The 14,445-nt window shown below is 38.8% G+C and overlaps 2 protein-coding genes across 3 annotated transcripts in view; both read left to right on the top strand.

Moving 5' to 3' along the window:
* IL18R1 (interleukin 18 receptor 1) overlaps positions 1-5,182 on the top strand; it is a 28,080-nt gene extending 22,898 nt beyond the window's left edge. Inside the window, exon 10 of one of the 2 annotated variants that reach the window (XM_042461150.1) lies at positions 3,341-5,182. In XM_042461150.1, the coding sequence (XP_042317084.1) occupies positions 3,341-3,702 (362 nt within the window). In that variant the 3' untranslated portion in view covers positions 3,703-5,182. The remainder of the gene's footprint in view (positions 1-3,340) is intronic. The other variant, XM_042461149.1, reaches the window with a different exon arrangement.
* Positions 5,183-11,649: 6,467 nt separating this feature from the next.
* LOC121926691 (interleukin 18 receptor accessory protein) overlaps positions 11,650-14,445 on the top strand; it is a 21,141-nt gene continuing 18,345 nt past the window's right edge. Inside the window, exons 1-3 of the mRNA XM_042459873.1 lie at positions 11,650-11,783; positions 13,108-13,378; positions 13,840-14,017. Of these exons, the coding sequence (XP_042315807.1) occupies positions 11,714-11,783; positions 13,108-13,378; positions 13,840-14,017 (519 nt within the window). The 5' untranslated portion in view covers positions 11,650-11,713. The remainder of the gene's footprint in view (positions 11,784-13,107; positions 13,379-13,839; positions 14,018-14,445) is intronic.

Below are 14,445 nucleotides of genomic sequence, written 5' to 3' on the forward strand. Positions count from 1 at the left end.
CTTTGAAAATACAATCAACCCTCTGTTTTTGTGGGGATCCGTTCCGGACTCCTCCCCCACAAAAACGGAAACTAACACATATTCAAACCGCATAGGCTTGAATGGGGGCATGTGCCTGAGAGTGGCTGCAGGCGCATGACTTGAGTGTGTGCCCCATTCTAATCCCCTTCGTTTGCTCCTCGTGAGTAAGCGAGGGGCGTGAATATGAAGTCTGTGCAAACAGAGGGCAACTGTATGCACTTATATGAAGTCATTTAAAATATTTAAAACATTTTAATGTGATAGATTAAAATAATTATGTCTGAAGGAATAATGCGACCTTTAGTTATTGTTGTACACCTTCATGTCATCTCTGACTTATGTCAACCCTAAAGTGAACCTACCATGGTTTTTTGGGGGCTGAGAGCAGGTGATTCACCCAAAGTCACCCAGAGAGTTTCTGTAGCTGAGCAGAAATCTAACCCTGATCTCCAGAGTCACAGTCAAATGCTCAAACCTCATCATCATCATCATCATCATCATCATCATCATCATCATCATTTTTATGCAGCCTTTCTCTCAGAGTGGGACCCAAGGCAGCGCTCTCTCTCTCTCTCTCTCACACACACACCAACTAAAAACTTAGGTGTTATCAATATCATTTCCTACTTAGATTTTTTTTTTAAAAAAGTAAGGAATTTTAGAGACATTGGATTTTATCACATGGGGGAAAATTGGAGGATTCAAAATGCATTATCCAGGGAAAGTCGCGCGATTGCAGTATGATTATCACACGCATCACGATTAGAGCGGGCTTATCCCAGGAATGGTTATTTCCTGGTTATTCCCGGGACAAACCCACTCTAATCACAATGTCATGTGATAATCTTAGCCTCAGTAGCACAACTTTCCCTGGATAATGCCTTTGGAATTCCCCAATTTCCCCAATGCGATAAAGTCTATTTTATCATGACGTTTTCTAGATTTATGCTATTCTCACATAAATAATCAGGGAGGGTGGTTTGTTTGTTTTTTGTAAAAGAAAAATAACAAAGAATGCAACACTTCTTAAAGAAAACATTTTCTAAAGTACTGACAATGGACTTTCAAATCCTGCAATGAACAAATTGGTTTTTTTTTTAAAAGTAGCTTTCGAACTTGTGCTCCCGTCCTGAAAAGAATACATTTTGATTATTTTTTTTTTTACTCTGCTCAAAACAAAAATATGTGGCTGAAGTAGGTTAAACTGACTGTTCTATAATCTGGTTAAGCAGTCACGTTGATTAAAGGAAGAGCTGTCTAGTTTCAGATAATATTGCAGATAACATCTTGCCTACTTTCCTTCCTTCACAGAAATGAATTCATCTCTGAAGTCCCCAGAGACCTCAGATTTGACCTTGTGTGACTCTTGCCCAACTTTGTATTGTGCACCAAGGACAACATTTAATATGGTTGTTTGTGCCTTCAATAAAGGAGTGACTAGTAAATGTCAATGTGATTTTAGTTATTCATGAAATACATGCCTACAGTATACATTTAATGACAAATCTCTGATATGCTAAAAAAGATGTATATGTTTTGTATATGATAATACAAAAATGTCAGTTTCTGTTAAAAACCTAATTAGTGGCAACTTAGAGCAACAGAAAGTAGAGAAAAAGCAAGAGAAGATATCTGGAAGAAAGTTCCTTAGGTTTATATCTAAGAGCCGATGAGGAAGTGGAGAAGTGAACTTCCTAACCGGGGCAGTGCTGCAACCTTGTATTTGCAACAGCATTGTAGAGATAATTTTGTCTTTTAGGCATCCAGTATGCTATATATGGGCCGGCATGGTTTGAATGTTTCATGGGAAACAAGGGTTCAAATCCCCATTCAGTCATGGAAACTCACTAGATGGCCTTGGATAAGTCACACCCTCTCAGCCTCACAGGAAGACCAATGGCAAACATAATTTCCCCCCCTAGTGTCGTCGTTTTTAATTTGTTTCTTATACTGAAGCCCTGAAAATTCTGTTATAGGGCAGTTTATAAATATTTTTTTTCATTAGGATTGGAAAGCGGAGGGAAAGGGGGTGTTTGGTCATCAGGGGAAATGCAGATGAGGATGAGAAGAAAAAGTGTTAAGATCAAATTGGGAAAGGAGTCACCACACAGATGTGCACATGCATGGACACACACACACACACACACTCCTGCCTCATAGCGCTTTCAGAAATCACTGCTGAGGCATGAAGAGTAAGGCATCAGGGCTGCTTTTTTAATGACCTTTATAAGCAATATTGCTGTTTGTTGTTGTTGTTAACTGCCCTCCAATCGATTTCAACCCATGGTGACTGTATTGACCTGTATATAAGCCGACCCTGGATTTTAGGGTCAGTTTTTTGGGCATACATTTCTTGGACTGTAGTTGAGTCTATAAAGTACTTAGTAGTAGAAGAGATGGTTTTTGTATAGTCCCTGCGAGTTACATGTGTATTTAATACATGCCCTTAATAATACACTGGAAATATTTTGACTAGCCTCTAATATTTCCCAGTCATTTCAGTGAACTTTAACCCTATGGTTCTCCAACTTTTTAGCCTTGTGAACCCTTTTACATTTACATGGGGATGTCATGCACTCCCTACTCAACATAGTATATGAATAAAATATTCCATTGGTTTAGTGTGTGTATTGTCTCTTGCACATTCATATTTTGACATTTTTAAAGGAAATAACATCATTCAAATTAGAAGAGTTTTCTTTAAATAAATTCAATATTTAACACGTGTGCAAGTATTACACATACTGTTTCACAAAAAGCTACACCTTGCTTCTTATTTTCCTATGAGGAGGCCCAGGTGATGATGGTGGACCTGAGCAAGAGGCACTGCTGGCCACCTCTTCCACTGAGGGTCAGTGTGGACACTGGCTTTCCATCAGCCATTGTATACCTAGGGCACACTACACTGTGTGGATGTGCTGGTTGAGGCTGCAGTATCATCTTGTCCTGAGAACCAGGACAGATAGGACAAGTGGGAGAAGAAGCATCAGTAACTAGGGTTGGGCTCCACCAGAACTAGCAAGCTTCCCTGCTGCTCTCTGTCTCCTCCTTCTGCTCCTCCCTCAGGTAGAAGCACCTGCTTCACACATCCACCTTGCTTTTCTGTTCCTCTATAGAACAGTTTGGGGGGGGGTGGGAAGAGGAAGAGGAAGAGGAAGGAGGGATCAGAGCCTCCAAGTTTGGGAGGGGTAGTAGGGGTAGATGGGAGGGTTAAGGCCTCCAAGTCTTGCACCCCCCAGCAACTCTTGTGCCTTCAGCCAGTGGTACCACCCCACTGGCTGAGAACCATTGCTTTAACTCCTCTCTTTTCTCTTTACAGCAATTACTGATGATGTCCAGTCATTTACTGAGAGAAGTCGAAGACTAATCATTATATTGAGTAGGAACTACGTCTCTGACAAAGTCATGCTTGAGCTTGAAACGGGACTCCACAAGGCTTTAGTGGAAAGAAAAATTAAAGTAATATTAATAGAATACATGCCTGCAACTGATTTCGATTTCCTGCCCAAGTCTTTGCAACTTCTTTCATCCAGCCAAGTGGTGAAATGGGAAAAAGACAAATCACTGCCTTTAAATTCCAGGTTTTGGAAGAAGCTCCGCTACGCAATGCCTGCTAAACCCACCTGGAGAAAAAACACTAACTGCTTTGTGAGAGCAGAATCGTGTCAGCACAGCACATGAACAACCAGCATTTTGTGCACCATATTGGCATTGTCCCTGATGAGAATTTTACTTGTATTCTACTTCAGCCCACCATCCTCAGAAACATGACTGGAAGACCATGAGTTTTTTCACTGGCTGCTTCCAGGCTGTGGCACTCACTGCTGTGGGGAACTCAACCAACACCTTTGTCCTGTTGGCAAGCAAAGGCCTTTTTGTTCAAGTAGACTTCTGGAAATTGGCTGCTGAGGAAGGCACTTTGAACATGTGATGTACTTTCCTGTTGATGTGCTTTTCAATGGGTTTTAATTCAGGTGTGTTTAAATGAAAACATTGGTTTGTCTTCTAATATTATAATTTATTATGTTTTATATGTATTGTTTTTAAAATTGTGAGCTTCCTTGAGAACTCATTTTGGGGAAAGGACAGTCATGAATCAATCAATCAAACAAACAAATAAATGGATACACAAATAGCACTTGCAAGCAGGAGAATTGCTAAAGGGCTTAAAAGAGAACACATTATTTCTTTTTTATGGTCAGATTTTATGCAGATTTTTCACAATTATAGAACTGTGTGTTTATACACATTTGAATTGATGCTATCTTTATTTTCAGAAACATCTTTGTGTGTGGGGAAAAAGCTTCCACTGACACGAAAATACAACAGCAATTTAAAACCCACATCTAATGTAAGAAAAAAGAGTGAGAATGTTCAAGCAATATGTTACTGACTGTGGGTGCATCTACACTGTAGAAATAATGTAGTTTGACATCATGATATGGAATTCTGGGATTTATAGTTTTACAAAGTTTTTTTGCCTTCTCTGCCAAAGAGGTGCCTCACAAAACTACAAATTCCAAGATTCTGTAGGATGAAGCCATGGCAATTAAAGTGGTGTTAAACTGCATTATTTCTATGGTGTAGATGCATTCAGTGAGACAAAGAGGAGAAGCAGAAATGGAGGCTCAGATAACAGGAGAGGTCAAGGCAGTTATGGGGCTGGGATACTCTGAGCTGCTGCTGGAGTATCCTGGCCAGTGCAGACCTTTGCAAAGGTCAAAATACTGTAAAAGCAAGTATACATTAGTGATCTAATGCCTGTTATCCAAGGAGTTTTCTGGATGATATGTCATATGCCAAGTTACTTATCAGTGATTGGATCCAAGAGGAGATTTAACAGCATTCAAACTTTATATCCCATGCTTTTTTTATTCCATTACATTTGGAAGGTATTTAGATAACTGAATGTTTAAACAGTTCTGCAAGGAGGTGATCTATGCTTTGTATTCATGTTGCTCAGGACTTCCTACTGATTACACATGTATGAAAGTGAGGTATGCTTTCTGTGGGAATATCCAAAATTGGTGGGGATTACACATCAATTTTGCTTTGGACTTATTGTATATACTCATGTATAAGTCTAGAAATATTAGTCAAAACATTGACCCCCAAAATCTGAGTTGACTTATCTATGGGTCAAAGTAAGTACTGTACTTTAACTCTCGTAAAAATAGAAACCATCTCCTGGTGAAATGCAAGAGTGTAATCTTCCTGGAAGCACTAACCTTCCTCTATTCTCTCATCTATCTATCGTTCAGTGTGAACACAAACAGTTATGTCTCCTGCAGTTTTGTAAGTTCTTTGGCATTGTTTCATCCTTTAGATCCTTTGTTATATGACCCTAAGTCTTACTCTCAACTTATCCACGGGTTATATCAAAATCCATCATTTAGGCCCCTAAACCTGCTTTCGACTTATACTTGAGATCGACTTATAGTTGAGTATATAGGGTAAAACCTCCACTCTTAGCCCTGTGTATTGCAAGCATGAAGCCCCAAGATCCTTCCCAATTAGGAATTTTGACCCCAGTGTGGCATCAGTGTGGTACAAAATACAAGAAAATAATGCAGAGTAATATTGAAGAGTGTGACATATACATAGTGTGAATTCTGAATTTTTCAGAGGCTGAGCTGACAGTTGCATCTAATTACATGCAACTGTGCACTTCACTTAGAGGGGTTGAGTCTAATAGTGCCTGTCTATGAATGGGACAAATTCTGCTTGTGGAAAGTGTTTGATCCATAAAATGACTCTGCCAATAAGGGGGATGTTTTTTGTTTTGTTTTGTTTTTTACTAATTCCCCAATTTCAGCACCTTCCAAATTGTTCTAGAGAATCCATCCAATTTAGCTGAGCAGAATTTCAGGGAACTGCAGGGAGAGGAGGAGCTAGTGAACACACCTCCCCAGTCCCCTTAACTCAAGTCAAGAGGCTTCTGAATATGTTGACCATGCAGACAAAAATGGCAAGATGATAACAAAGTAAGTTGATAATAAAAAATTTACTACAGGTACATATTGCACTAACAATTATGCTTCAGTGACAGGACTCATACCAAAATTTTGGTAAATGTAGCGGGGAACTGTATTTCACCAAAATTGTACCATGGAGATTTATCCAAGGAAGTAACCTTACGCAGCAAATTTTGGTCTTTAAACACTTTATCATAAAACGTCTCACACCCCATTACACAAATTGTTTTTGACAATCACTATTTCAAACAGGGATCTTCAAGCCATTTTTGCAAACTAATGGCATTTGTCTTGAAAAATGGACAAAATTGAGATTTATATTAAATAGGCGAGACAGTCTGGAAATATGGGGGGGGGGAATGGTACAGTCGGCCCTTCTTATGCACGGATTTTTTATACATGGATTCAAGCATCCATGGTTTGAAAATGTTAAAAAAAAGTATAAATTTCAAATAGCAAACCTTGATTTTTCCATTTTTTAAATAAGGGACAGCATTTTGCTATGTCATTATATTTAATGGGACTTGAGCATCCACAGATTTTGTTATCCACAGGGGATCTTGGAACCAAACCCCAGCGTATAACAAGGGTCCACTGTACTGTCTTGTTTAAAACAGTATGTATGGTCAGCCTACCTCTGAATAAAAAGCATGAATAGAAAAGGAGCACTGGATAAGTCCAATAGAAACTGGAAGATTTGGGATAGGGTAGGACATTACCTTAAGACTGGAAGGTGTCTCAAGAAACCAGGATGGATGACTAATGAACTTTCAACTGAGCTAAGTTTGAAACGGAACATGTATAAGAAATGGAAAAAGGGGGAAATCACGAAAAAGAAATTCTAAGAAATAACAGGCATGTAAAGAACGAACTCAGGCTTGCTAGAGAGGTTAAGAACAATAAAAAGGGCTTTTTTGGATATGTCCGCAGCAAAAGGAAGAAGAAGGAAACGGTAGGGCCACTGCATGGAGAAGATGGCAAAATGCTAACAGAAGACAGAGAAAAGGCAGAATTACTCAACACCTTCTTTGCCTCAGTCTTCTCAGAAAAGGCAAAGGGTGCTCAACCTGAGGATAATGGAGCAGAGGACAGAATAGGGGAATTTCAGCACAGAATAAGTAAAGAGATAGTAGAGGAATACCTTGTTAATCTAAATGAATTTAAGTCTTGAGGACCAGATGAACTACATCCAAGGGTATTAAAATAACTGGCAAATTTCTTTTCATAAATCAGCTCACATAGAGTACATAGAGTTTGTCTGCAATTTCCTGTGCACTCTCTGAAGCAATTGTGATTTATGGTAGTAACCAGTGAAATAACAGGATATTGCAAATATGAGTAAAAAGTTCTTGCAGTGGTAGGAAGGAATCGGTGGGGCTCCAGATATCTTTAGTGAAAGAAGCAATGCTATTTGGCTCCTTCTTCTCCTAAATGATCTGGCATTAAGGATAAACATTCAAATAGCTGAATTTGAGAAGATTATTTCAGACAGTGAAAAGCTAAGCAACTTGTGAATACCTCCAAAAGGATCTCTGCAAAAGAAGTAATGGGACAAAATTTGTTGAGTGTAAGTAATTATAATATAAAGTAACACACACTGATGTGAAAAGGAGAGGAAAAAAGAAAAGTGGGAGAGCAAAATGGAGGCTGGCAACAGCTGGTGATTCGGGGCTAGTCTACACATAAGTGTACTATATGAATTGGTGCTCATTTTCACACATTCACATTGGTGATTAACTGTATTCACTTTCCTGTGCAAATTCTTCTCTATTCACATCTCTTCACCCTTCCTCTGCCAAAAATGCTCATTCATCCGAATGTGTGCAAAACAGATGTCTACATATGCAAAGATGATCATTTCTGCAGATTTCAGCTGATACTCTGGTAAAAACCATGAAGGATTTTTCTACAGAGTTTAAGGATATTTTTTGGAGGGTGGACACCAAAAGACCAAACTCCTGCAAATCATGTGTATCACCTTCTAGTATCAAATTGATTGGAATAATGAGTATTTTAAACATGTAGACAAGCTCTTGGAAAGAGATTTCAGGAATAGCAGGACAGGTTTAGCTGTCATCAACTCAAGATCAGCTCAGAGAAAAGGATAAATAATATTTAGAAGCTGTGCTCCCTGAAGTGCAAAAGACATCTGATTGTCATAGTACTAGTCTTTACTACCTCTCTGTTCCATAAATTAGCTTGCTGGCTTTAGAAATTTGTCATCAGGAGATAAATATAGGTTTCACTTGAAGAAATCACATACCTGAGTGCAGTGGTATCACTAGGGTTGGTGTCACCCAGTACAGGAACTCATGGTGTTACCCCCTATTGACCTCCCTATTGTCACACCATACAGAATCCTTAGTAATGTATTTTTGTACTAATGTTACTTATAAATAATAATTCCCATATATCACTGAATGTAATGGTAATAGTTGTGACACTATTAAAATTTAAATTACAATATCATACTCACAGCCTAAACACATTCATTTGGATCTGCAGTGAGACCTTTTTATTTGGCCCATGTAGATGCATCTCACGTTTGCCTGCTTGAAAGAACTGCAACATACAAATTCTTTCATGCTGCTTTTTTAATCCACAGAATAAAAAAGAAGCTGATGCTGGGTATCTTGTCAGATTTAAGACCCCAGAAAATGCCCAGCTTAGCTTGTACCATTGAACCCCATTTCAATTAAGCAGAGGCAGTCCTGATTAATCCTTTGTTGTTCCACTTTCTCTGCTGCTTTTAAAATGCCCCAGTTTCTTTCTCCCTTTGTCTTCAGTCAACTTCAACTGCTGAAAATTGTGTTCGAAATGCAAAAGTAGTTTGCCATCAATTAACTCAGCAAGGGGGAGAGAAAGAGGCAGAATTTTGCCCTTCCAAGTAAGATCAATTTAAAGCACTTTGCTGTAACCTCTCCAATCTTATGTATTCTTCTTCGTCTATAATTTGCCATATTGACCACATGCTGATGTTGGTTGACCCCATGCACATCTGTGTTGAAAGGTATGCAATTCCTCACATTGTTCAACCATGAAAGAAGAGGAACCCTCAGCATTTCAATATTGTTCCCCTCTAGATATTTTCAGAAATTACCATGCCACATATATATACAGAAAGAAGTAGAAATCATTTTGTCTGTCACCTGATGGGATGGGCAGGTGAGCAGATAGATATGAGGCAGAAACATGCCAAATGGAAACTTATTGTTCTAAACTTTGCACAACCAGGTGCCAAACCAGGATGGGGGGAGTTTTCAGTTGCAATAATTTTGATTCCCCCCATATAAATAATGAATAAGACCTTTATGAGACATTATAGTTGCTTCCTTTCATTCAAAAGTTCATTCAGTTACCCTCCCACATTTATGAGTAGAATTGCCGGAAATGTGTAGCAAAAAGGAAGAGATGATGATATTGAGGTAAAGGAACTTCTGATTAGAAGGAAACCGATATGTTATCTCTAGAGCCAAACACGGCTCTTATTGCAACTGGAAGGATTCAGAGGTAAGATATTTGTTCACACAGCAGTTTCTATTCAGATTACAAATTCTGTGATTTGTAATAACGGAGAGATTATTGAAACAAAAGTTTTTTAAATTTTTTAAATAATCAAAATGATGGTTTTGTTCTTGTTTCTATTAATGGGTACAGTGTATATTTTCTCCCCCTCCCTTGTTTTCTTTTCTGATTTCCTCAGCAAATGACTAATAATTTGTAGAAGGTATTTGCCATTTTTCAGAGATTATTTTGCCCTAGCAATAATTAACATGGTCTAATGAACCAGCATTGTTTACTAATGTTGCAAATTCTGAAGTGAAACCAGGTCTTAGATGCTTTTTGAAGAAACAGTTTCCATCTTTCTCTTCTCCTCAGCAACTACCAATAGTGTTTTAATCTTCATTCACACTGATTTGTTCCTTAGTTTAAATACCATACTCAAACACTGTAGTGCATTGTAGTACTTAGAATTTGAATAGTGGCATATTTCATTATATTATAGGCATCTTCATCTTACCATATGAAACGTAACAAGGCAAACATGTCTGTCTGTCTGTCTATCTGTCTGTCTGTCTGTCTGTCTGTCTGTCTGTCTTCTTACTATGGGTGCATTTACACTATAAAAATCATGCACCATTTTCTATACTGTAGCTTCATCCTATGGAATCCTGTTGAGGTTCAGTTTCCATTCTGAGCACGATAGGAACTGCAACCAGTTTGTGGCAGGTTGGTATAAACTATCTAGGGCCAACTCTATCTGATGTTGTTGAAACTGAATCTGGAAATGTCTTCCTATACATCATGTATTCTGTTACTTAACTACTGCACAAGGTCTGGATAAGTTTTTTGGGGGCATGTTCCAATGGCAGAAGATTCCAGAGATATAAAGGTCCTCATCAGCATATAGAGAACCAGTGTGTTGTAGTGGTTTGAGCACTGTGACTTTGACTCTGGGTTTGATTCCCTGCTCAGCCATGGAAACCCACTGCACAAGCTTGATCAAGTCACATACACTCAGGCCCCATTCCCACTAGGCAAAAAAGCGGCTTATTTTGCTGCGATTCTGACTCGGATTCTGAGTCGAATCTGACTCATGGTTCCCATTAAAAACGGGTGCAAAGAGACCCGGGTTTTTTTTACCCCTGTTTTCATTCCCATTGGTATTTTCCCTGTGGTAATTTGAAGCGGGTTATTTTGCTCCCCATTCCCATTGCCCTTCTGGAACCTCTTTTTTTAAAAAGCAGCTGTCAGTCAAGCGCTTAAGTGCTTGACGTTACAGTCAATCAGTCACTTAGGCGCTTTTCCCATTATTCTTGTCCTGGTCCGCATTATAAGCCAGTGGGAATGGGGCCCCAGCCCCAGAAAACCCCATGATAGGGTCCCCTTAGGGTCACCATAACTTGGAAAGGACTTGAAGACACAGAACAACAAAATTGACATATAATGCTAAACCTAAAGAGAGGCATTTCAGCCGATTAGAACTGGGGACTGGCATGTACATAAAGTGGAAAATTGACAAACCATCAGGGGATACCAAACAGAGTTAGATTTCAGACATCCAGCACCTGACATTACCTACCACTGATTCATATCATTTGTTCTAAATAGAATTTTGCAAACTCTGTTCTAGAGAACCTTTAGATTCCTTGGGGACTTCTTCATAGTCATGAATGTCCTCCTTGAAATCACCACTGATCAATTTTCCCTCAGCCACAGAGATCCAGAGAAAATGTAAAAATGCCAGAGATTGCTGATTCTAGTCTCAAATGCCCTCCACACTTTATTGAGGAGCAGCAGCAAATGAGGAGGCTCACCACGGCTATTTTGAAGAACTGGAATTGGTGGATTATTTGAGGGTGGGTGCAGCCACTTACTTGTCTATTTTTGTTTTTTAAAAAGTCCTGCAAAAAGGGCAGGTGGCCATGTTCAGAGGATCATTAGGGAGATATGAGGCCAAGGTCCAGAAATCCCCAGATGGGGAGCCCCCACATGGGAATGAACTCTTGGATGGGCACACTTTTCACCTAGCAACATGATTCCCAGCCCTAACTTCAAAGTTGCATGAGATAAGCTGCTCCCAAAGACAGTTCACCATTTTTACATTTTTATTTTGTTGAACAGGTACATAAAATGATCCAGTAAAAGCTATGTCTGCCATGAATGCTCATTACCAAATGGAGATTCACCACTGAAAAATGTTATGTTAGAACGCAATGCTAATATTTTGCTGGATTGCTCTATTGTTAACAAAAAGAACAGAGTCCAGAGATTTTAACATAACAGGTAAGACATCATGTTCTGCTTCTTTTTTGTGTCATTCAAATGCTTATTGAAGACAGTCCTCTTAGCCTTAGTTTTCTCACAGAGCAAGGCGTTTTAAAAAGTGTCTTGCTTAAAAGTTAGAAAACTGGCTTTTTATAGTGGCAGACTTTGAATAAAAACATGATTTGTGCTTGAGGAGTTCTTCAAACATGTAACTTCTCAAAGACTAATTAGGATTGCTCTAGGACTTTGCGGTGACAAGCACACAGACTGTCTGTCTTATCAAGAAAATACAAAATTCCTGTTTCTAAACCACTGCTCCCAATTCCATGTTAAATAGCAAATATGTTTTCTCTCATTTCTTACATACTTCATCATGTTTTCTCCACATTTATCATTACTTGATTGGGGAGGTCCTGTAGCTCAGCAGGAGAGAATATACTTTTTATGTAAAAATCCCCAACTTCAATCCCTGGCATCTCCAGGTAGGTCTGAGAAAGACCTCTGTTTGTATGTCTGGAGAACTGCTGCCATATAGCCTAGGGTAATTGTGGAGAACTTTGGGTCATTCAGATGTTTTTGCATACAGTTCTGTTCAGTTCCATGGCCTGTTTCAAGGGATTGTAAGTGTTGGAGTACATCTGGAGCACCAATGTTCTTCACCACTGGTCTCAATACAGAGGAAGATGGAGCATTGGTCTGGTCTTACTCAAAATGGGTTCATCTTTTAGCAATTGGATTTGGATGAAATGTTATAAACTATTTCTAATTTATGTACAATATGTGAGTTATATGGATACTTTTGACTCTCCAGTGTATTTGTTTTCTTCTTTATTGCAGTTTCTGAGATAATCAATTGCAATTTCTTGTACTCAGCTATCTGTTATTCATCATCTCTGAATCCAATACATTGTGGATTTCGTTTTGTGTACAATCTGTTGTTGTTGTTGCTGGTTAACATATTACTATTTTTGTGTTCACCAATGTGTAATACTTGTTTCCTCTCCTATTCTTGTACTTTTATACAGTTTGTTAATCAATTTGCGGCTGTGTGGTGGTTTATGTAATTGCTTCCCTCTCAGTGGCATTCTGATTCAGTATAAGGCTGAATCTTCTGTTCCTATGTCCCTGTAGAACAAACGGTGGTTATGAAAAATAAGGAATGATAAGACTCGCTTGCCATATGGTCAGTCATTTTTTGCAGCTGAGATGCAAAAGCCAGAGCCTTTTACAAGGCCTACCTATAAGCTCAGTTGTGGAAGAATGATCATAGTACCACTGATCATGCTTACTAATAATGGCTGTTTTCCTTCTCAAATTGCATGGCACTTTCACATCTTTCCAGGATGTCTCCAAAAGTCCACTGATGTGAGCTACCGGGCCATTAGTGACCAGAAATTTGTTGTATCCTGTGACTTACCACTTGAAGACCCCACCATGATCTTCAATTATTCTCAACTCTATGAAATCCAGGTGCAGTGGTTCTGGAAATCAAGTGATGGAGAAGTTGAAAAGCTTCATAGGAATGCTACCAGCAACCCTACTCTTTGGGGGAATGCTCTTTGGTTTAATCCACTGAAAGTTCAACATTCTGGAACATATCTCTGCATCAACAGGTTTGTTGTCCTGACAGAATCCTTTCAACCTTCACCACTTTTGGCTAATATTTTGAAATCCTATGCAGAGGTTCTCTGAGCATTGTTATCTCATTCTCTGATGTACCGAACAGATATAAGTTAGGAAACTGGATTACAGTCTAATTTGCTTCTTTTTTTTTATCTGATATATTCTCTGGTTAATTTGTTTAAAATGTATTTTTATCATCCATCATAAAGATTCTTTTTTAAAAAAAATAAACAGTTGTGTGGTATGTTGTGGTTTCATCACTATATTATTATTAAACACATCTCTGAAATGAGAAGGACATTGGTGAGGATTCAAGTGCATTTAGTGCTGAATGGAAGGCTTTTAAACAATCAATTCTACCTTTTGTGTTGTCTTAGCTTTTCTTCCTGCCTTCACAGAATTGAGCCTTCTCTAGATGTTTTTACCTGAAGTGTCTTTTTGGGTCCCACAGGAAAGAAATATCAACATGTGTCAATATCTTTATAGTTGTTGAAACAAAAAAGATAGCAAATTGCTCAGGTAACAGCGCGAATGACAAGTACCTGTTTATTTCCCAAGGAACATCTATTTCTTGCCCAGGAAAAGATTGTTACCCTCACTTTCAGCATTCCTCAGTTAAATGGTACAAGGTAAGTGTCATTATATTTGGATCAGGTAAACATAAAGGTGGTTTATTCCTTTGTTTTCCAGTCATAACTGCATTTGTGCTTGTGTGCTTTCTGTGGAGGGGGGGGGGGGAGAAGAGTGACTTGCTTTCTTGTAGTGCAATGGGTTGAAAATAACATCTCTCTATAAAGTAATTTTTACTCATTCACTAACTCAAGGTTAGCTAGTTGTGATGTCTGTGTATAGAATATTGTGGAGCAGAGGCTGCATACCTCTGGATACCAGTTGCTGGAAAACAACACTGTGAGAGAACTATTGCCCTATAGGTCCTGCTTTGAGAGCTTCCTGGGATCACCTGTTTGCCTAGTTGGGAAATAGGACACTGGACCAGATTGGCTCAGGATTCTTATTTTGCTGGTGAATTATATAATCGTGAGTAGAGATTTGAAAT

Source organism: Sceloporus undulatus, chromosome 3 (assembly GCF_019175285.1).
Source record: "Sceloporus undulatus isolate JIND9_A2432 ecotype Alabama chromosome 3, SceUnd_v1.1, whole genome shotgun sequence".
Taxonomy (NCBI): domain Eukaryota; kingdom Metazoa; phylum Chordata; class Lepidosauria; order Squamata; family Phrynosomatidae; genus Sceloporus; species Sceloporus undulatus.